Here is an 8237-nt window from a genome sequence, read left to right as displayed (position 1 = left end):
TACTGGAACTACTTAGTAGGTGTCCATTATCAGGAGTTACTGGACACCTACTAAGTAGTTCCAATGAAAGCCTGTATCTAAAATGAGTACGCAAATGTTAGCTTTCTAGCTAATAGCTGACTCAAAGAGTTCTTTGAGCTGAGTGGGCTAGTTTATCTCCTGTTACTGAGCTGTATCTGTGGTTCACCCTCCAGTATTTACTGGAGCAGTGAACAATGCATAAGAACCTCGTGGGATGGTAATGATAGTCCAGGTATTAGTCAAACCCTCAGGTGTTGCCAAAGAAATATGAAAATATGTATTAATTGTTGTATTTTCTTTCACTGGTGACTGAGTGACCATAGTGTAAACGAGATAATGCCTGACAAGTGGAGGCAACCATCCTCTGCTGCGTGTCACAAGGTTCTGACCTCTGCGTTGTCCAATTGGTCCTAATGGACACTTCCTCTGGTATTATCTCTTACATAACCAAGTGTCTGTTATTGTAACTGTGATGATGAAGACCCTTCAGTCTTAACAAAGTAGTCATTTTATCCCAAACCATGATCTTTACCCTACTCTTACCCCAAACCTTCAAGAGTAACTTAAGACCAGGATGAAAAGCAGTGTTTCATTGCCTTCTGGTCGAAAGTTTGGGGGTTGGGGACGGTCAAATGTGTACTCTTTTGTGTCTTTGACAACTGTGATGTCATGGTGTTCGGGCACACCCTGGAGTACACCTGTACATCACTGCAGCATGAGGTCAGAAGTTAGGCCAGTGGAGGTCAGCAAAAATAAGATATTAAGGGGATGTTAAGTTACTCTTTAACCATAGAGGTGTCAGATCAGAAAATGTTGTTCTGGAGACCACGGACAACAGCATATTTTGTCATTTAATTCAGAGGACTTATAGCAGCAAAAATTAGCCTCAAAGGGTTTTTACAATCTGTGCTCATGCTAATAGCAGGCAAGCATATGTACAGCTGATGATGATGAGAATGTCATTAGCTTGACAGGTATTTGATTATAAACTACATTAACACTGACCTGATTATGGCACCAGACGAAAAGTTAGATGAACACCGAAGACTAACAGAAGATCATGACTCAACAGCATTTACATTTCTCTTCTTAACACTCTTATATGATGTCATTTCCTTTCACTGATGTCACTCATAGGAACAGTACAGTATTTTGGTTCAGAAATACATTGGTGTCACAGAGTGAACATTGTGAAAACCCAAATAATATGACTTTTTTTTAATAAACATTTCCCATAAAACATACAAGTCTGACATTTATCAACATTATTGAGTGTTGCCTCAGATGAATGTCAGAAATGGTAAGAATGGAAATGAGAAAATACAATATTTCAGCAGAAAACAAATCAAAAAATATATAGACTGTTATTGCATTATTTTATTTATTTTACTTTGGGCTAATTAATAATTAGTTTGTCTCAACAGGATATAACTGATATCTTAATCACTGAATCAATGGTTTAGTTTCATTTAAGGTAAAGTACCCCAGCTTTATAGGACTGCAGATATAAGTAGGCTAATGGATTCAGCATGGCAAACTTAATGTTCCGTAATAAACATTTGACAAAGTTGTTCCAAATGTTTTCATCAAAACAGCAGACAGACAGTCGGTTAGACGCTCTTCAGACACGTACAGACATCAGACAGAGAGACAGGCTGCTGTGACTGCTGGCATTTCAGCACTGACCTTTCTACTGATCTTAAGGCCTGATGGAACCTACACACACAGACACACATGCACACGACAGAGGTTTTGTAAAGGCTGTCAGACACACAGATTAAGATCCTAAAGCCTCAAATCGAATGTCTCTCTTGCTACCACACACAAACACACACACACACACGCACGTTAACAGGGCCAACAGGGCACTAAAGTTCTCCACTATCTATGAGGGGACCTCTGTTTCTGGTCATTTTGAAGAAACAAAAATAGAATAGAAAAGCTTCTTTTAAGGTCTTTTACCATTATGTTACTTCAAATGCAATCTTTTAATTTTTTTAAAGAAATTGCCAAGAGGGGACTTGGATCCTTCAGCGACGTCTACCTATCAAAGAGGGGGCTTCCATATACTGCATTGGAGCAGTCTGCACCCATTCTTTCACCCAATGACAGTTTGTTTACGAAAGAGATTGTCTTTGTTTCTTTATGAAGTTGACAATTAACTTTGATGTCATCAATATTTCTCTGTAATACCGATATTACAAAAACAATCATAGCCACTTTAATGGAGAATAAGTTTTACCTGCAAATCAGAATTAATTTGGCTGCATGCACAAATATGAGTATAAGCAATTTAATTTACTTAGGGTTACATTTTAGAGATCAATTACACCAGGACACTAATTTTAAGGGCAATGCATATCCATCTACTAAATAATTCCATGAATATTCTTTAAACCTGATTTGTCATTCTGTTTTTATAACAAAATATAAAGGCTTAGCTCTAGTGGATGGCTTAGCCATTTACCAGATCGTCCCTGTATTAAAATGAGGAGCCAAGCAGAATGAAAGGAAGTAATAAGTACTTCCAATAAAGGAAAAAACAATCAGGATAAATTTAGGAGGGAAAAAGTAGGAAGCAGGAATATCGCTTCCTTTCATGTTTAATTTCATGTTTAATTAATTGCTTAGAATCCATGTATTATCAGACTTTTTTTTAGACCTTTAAAATTGTACAGTCCCTACAAACTCCCCTGACAAGTATTTACAAGCAAGATACATTTCACAGTGTACTTCTGTTCTCAGTCTTTGCTTACATGAATGTAATTTGTTTCAAGTCCCCTGTTAGTGTGAGTGTTACGACTCCCAGGGCCACCGTTATATAGGTTCATGAGCACAAACACACACACACACACACACACACACACACACACACATCAATTGTACAGAGGAATGAAGTATATTATTACATTACAATATTTTTTTTTTTAAAAAGAAGACATGCAAAATACAACATAACAAAACATTTAAATGAAAGAACAAAGACACTTAAATCCAAATAATACCTTACAAACGAAAATGTCACATGCAGTCAATTGTTAAATGACTTGATATAAGTATAATTTTATGTAAGGAATAGCAACAAACTACCCAACAGCACAACACCCAGCAGTCAGCATCACATATGATGATGACAAGTAAACTAGCATCTAGGTTGTTTTTTGTTACAACACAGTCTGAAAACATGGTCTTGTCAGTTCTAGACACAGTAATGACATTAATGATGAACTAAATGTAAAAAAGAAAGATTAATTACATGTGAGAGAGATTTATTAAGAATGAACAAATACTGAATGTCATTAGCATAGAGTGATACCTGATGCCTTAATTTAAAAACTATATTGTGTTACGGATTCAATTGACATTGAAAAGCATGAAGGGAAAACAACTCTCTAACTCTCTGGGATGGCGGCCACTCTGTCCAACAACTCAAAGCGTCATTATTTGACGAGTTGGGAATGACACTTAAAAATCTTTTTATTTTTACCAATAGCTACTTTAAGTCCAAGTACAGTTTTTACTCATTTGGACTCAATCAACATGTTTATTTTCTGCAAGTAGGACCATTTTTATTTACAGCTTGCAAAATATTTATAACCATCTCTAATAAATGCTACATTTATAGTTAATCAAACCATAGTAAATAGGTAATTTCTAACATACCATGAAATGCTTTATAAGCCATTTATTAATTAATTGAAAAGGTTTATATATCAGTTGCAGCTTACACAGTATTTATGTATTTATTATGTATTTATTTATATATAATCATTATTGATGGTTTAACTGACTCTCTGTTTATAACTCAATAATTCTAGAAACTGAACTTTCTGACTACTCTCTGTGAAGGTGAGCGTTTCCATCTTCACTGTCAACCTCTTCCAGGGACAAGTTGATCACTTCCATTTGATTCTCTACTGTCCTCTTCATTTCTGTCATTTTTGCCATCATACCCTCTGTTTTCAGCAGCAGCTTCTCCATGTTCAGCTGCTGCTTCTCTACTTCTTCCTTTCTTTTCTCCAGTTTCCACTGCGCATCTAATAGGCTTTGCTTTTCTCTCAGGTAGCCCTCTGTTTTGTCAGTTGCCTTTTCTTTCTCACTCGCTGCTATTTCCTTCTCCACTAATTTTACCTTCCTCTTGTTTTCCTCTCTTTGTTTCTCTATTTCTTCTAGCTGCAGTCTGAGTTCCTCACTCTGGTTCCCCACTCTAGTGCTCAGTTCCATTGACGGAGACAAAACTGCCACCCATGCATTGAATTCTTCTTGTGTTTTCATGGATTGTCTCCGGAGCTGATCCTTTTTGTTCTTTTTTGATGAGGAAATGTATGACACTGAAAAAGACACAGATGAAAGGTCATGGTAGAAGGAAATATTATACAAGTAATACAAACTGAAAGATTTACCAGCTCATGAATGTAGCCTGAATATATGATTTACTCTCAAAAGGAGAGACCAACAGTATTGGAAAAGAATATTAACATTTCTGAAGATTTACATGTTATTTTTATTAGCATATGGTGGAAAAAAATATATTAAAATGTTTTTATCTTTCCAGGCAACCACGATAAATAAAACTCCATTAGCTATGCCACTAAGCACACCAACAATGATATAGTAAGGACAACAACATGGAGATGTGGTGGAGAAGTCACCAGCTGAAATGATAAAAACACCTCCTCCTCATGCTGGTCACCAGCTGGGTCACACACTGCTGTGGGATGGCATCTCATTCTTCAACCAGCATTTGTCGCAAGTCAGCCAACGTCTTTGTGTTGGTCACTCTGGCAAGAACAGCACGCCCAAGCTGATCCCACAAGTGTTCAATGGGATTGAGGTCAGGACTGCTGGCAGGCCATTCCATCCTCTCCACTCCCAATGCTACTGAGGCTCCTGTTTGTTAAATGAATAAATTGTTGAATTGCCATATACATATATACATATATATATATATATATATATATATATATATATATATATATATATATATATATATATATATACATATATACATACATATATACACATACATATACATATATACATATATATACATATATACATATATATACATATATATACATATACATAAATATATATACATATACATATATATACATATATATACATATACATATATATATATACATATATATATATATACATATACATATACATATATATACATATATATACATATACATATACATATATATACATATACATATATATACATATACATATATATACATATACATATACATATATATATACATATACATATATATACACATATATATATATATACATATACATATATATATACATATACATATACATATATATATATACATATACATATATATATATATATATATATACATATACATACATATACATATATATATACATATATACATATATATATATATACATATACATATATATATATACATATATATACATACATATATATATATACATATACTGTATATATATACATATATATATATATATACATACATATATATATATACATACATATATATATATACATACATATATATATACATATATATATATATATATACATACATATATATATACACATACATATATATATACATACATATATATATAATTCTATTTTTTTTTTAAAGAAATTGTTATCATAATTAGAAATTAGAAATGTAATGTAAATTAGAAAGTAATGGTAATGTTAAAATTTCTATGTCATTATTATTTCACTGACTCACGTTGCTCCTCTGCATTGTCACTTGACTTTAAGGGTCTCAAGGAACCTGAAGAAAGATGTGACACACATCCAAGGAAACATTCACTTTGAAATTAATTTATTTAGTGTTATCTGTCCACTGTGTGTTTTATTATTTGGTTGTGTTTTGTCACAGCAGCATTTAAAAAAGATTGATTAATTAATTAATTAAATTAATCTATTCATTTAGGTATTTGCCTTTGTTTTGTCTATTTGTATCATGTTTCTATCTGACTAAAGTGTGTTAGGAAATTAAATACATTTCTTAATTTTGTATTTAAATGAATATAATAAATGAAGAAAAGAAGTAATGTCATTCTGCTATAGTAAGACATCAGGAGATTTTCCACCTGTATTTTTGGCGACTAAATCGGATATTTTTAACGAGACGTCAGGACATTATCCAGTCATGTTTGGGGTGATAAAAGCAAAAAAGTAATGTGGGAGCAATTTACAAAATATGCACGAAGAACACATGCCCACTCACCAACAAGTTCAACATAAAATGTTTTGTCTTGTGAGGGAAAGTAGCATCGGTACACTCCATTATCAGAGAGTTTCACTGCAGACAGATGCAGTGAAAAGTCTCCCTGCTTCAGATTGTCGATGGACAATGATGTTCTTCCTTTGTAAGATGGATTTTGGTTCACCAGGTGGTTTTGACCTTCATGCCATACATGGACAAATCTGGGCTCCAGGTCAGGTCTCCCCCACGCCACTCTCTTTGAAACAGCATCCAGGGGAGGTACTAGGCAACACGGCAAAATGACGTCTTCACCAACTAATGTCATGATTCTTGGAAATGATTGAGCCACCTGAGACTGGCCTGGAACGACACAGGTTCTTAAATCTTGCAATCAGAACTTCTGCACAAAATTATTGTTGGCTTTCATAAGTGGCTTATAAATAAGTTTGTTTTGTTTTCCCCTTTTTTATACAGGCTCATCATGGTGCTGATGTTTTAGTGTAAACTACCTCTGTAAGAGCCTGCCAGTAGGAGGAGGATCACAGTGTGTTGGAAAATCAAAGCTCTGAAGGAACTGAGCTTAGGTTTAAGGAACAATCCATCATTTAGGCCAAGTATCCTGGAGTTCTGGGGAAATAAAAAGTTTTGAAATGTTAATTTATAGAAAAAAAAAAAAAAAAAGGACTAAAATTCTGTTGGCTGTTTGGCTGACAAATCATCAAATCAGCCTATAGCCTAGTTAGCCATGAAATGAGTCAAAGCTAAAAAAAAAAAAAACGAACACATATGCTAAACACACTGTAGGAAATAGTCGGCCACACTGCTGCAGATACAGAAGCTGCTCTTAACAAAATAAAAAAAAAACATATCTTTAAATGAAAAAGTAGTGAAAGCACCATTAAGATTTAAATAAAAATGTTTACTCGACAAAAGGCTCTTACTTGTTGTATCTCTGAGTCCGTTCTCGCCTGAGACTAAGAAGCCAAATGGCCAAAGTCTTTCATTAAAAAAAAAAAAAAAAAAAAAAGTGTACTTTGACCCAACTGATAAGGTGTGTGTCACAGGTATGGTGAGGACCCAAAAGCAGCACAGGCAGACGGGATATCAGTCGGTAATGACCTTTATTTATCACTGCAGTCTTTAACAGTTTATACAGTGACAGGGTAAAAAAAGTCTTGGCTCACAGTGATCTTCTGCGAGATCTGAGAAGGAGTGAGCCTGGTGTCGCTGACTGAAGGCAAAGCCAACAATAGGTGGATTACCTAGCTGGCAGACAGGTCCAGTGGTGAGCTGTGTAGCCACAGAGCCGAGCAGGTGTGTAACCAGGAGGGAATAGGCGAAACTCGTGGTCGAAGACAGAAGGCTGAGGTAATATCCAGGGTAGAGACGAGGTCGGCAACAGGTGATCAGTCCGGGGAAAAACGCTGGAAAGTCAGGCATAACACAAGAATAATCTGGCACTGAAGCAGAAACAGGAGCAGGCTTAAATGCAGCCAGGGCTGTCACAGGTGTGGAGAGTTGGCCTGATGAGGAGGCGTGGCTAACAGGTAGAGTGGAGCAGAGACAGGTGTAGGGAGTTGGTCTGATGAGGAGGCGTGGCTAACAGGCAGAGTGGAGCAGAGACAGGTGAGTGGAATGATACCAGCAGACAGGAGATGAGCAGACTGTGACAGTGTGTACTGTACTGTGTTCATGTCTAGACTTCAGTAAAATAAGTTACTGCATATATGCAAGTTACTGCATATATATATATATATATATACATATATATATGTGTGTGTGTGTGTGTGTATATATATATATATATATATGTATATATATATATATCAAAGATCAGCAAATAAAAGTCAATTAAATAAAACAAAAAAAACAACTTAAAAACTAAGGCTGTAAGATGACTTCAGATTGAAAGCATCTAAAAAACAAAGGTCTTTAATTTCCTTTTAGAATACCATAAGGGATTACCATTCTAATAGCAGG

At 34.9% G+C, this 8237-nt stretch overlaps 1 protein-coding gene across 1 annotated transcript; it reads right to left on the bottom strand.

Moving 5' to 3' along the window:
- Window positions 1–1378: 1378 nt before the first annotated feature.
- On the bottom strand, window positions 1379–6881 carry LOC141005549 (uncharacterized). The gene is made up of 3 exons (XM_073477413.1): window positions 6767–6881; window positions 6279–6617; window positions 1379–4352 (listed from the first exon to the last, which is right to left on the bottom strand). Exons 2-3 carry the CDS (start codon window positions 6580–6582, stop codon window positions 3856–3858), a joined length of 801 nt encoding a protein of 266 aa, XP_073333514.1. The 5' UTR covers window positions 6583–6617; window positions 6767–6881; the 3' UTR covers window positions 1379–3855.
- Between the last annotated feature and the right edge of the window lie 1356 nt (window positions 6882–8237).

Source organism: Pagrus major, chromosome 12 (genome assembly GCF_040436345.1).
Source record: "Pagrus major chromosome 12, Pma_NU_1.0".
NCBI classification, from domain to species: Eukaryota; Metazoa; Chordata; class Actinopteri; order Spariformes; family Sparidae; genus Pagrus; species Pagrus major.
This window is presented reverse-complemented; position numbering and strand designations above follow the sequence as displayed.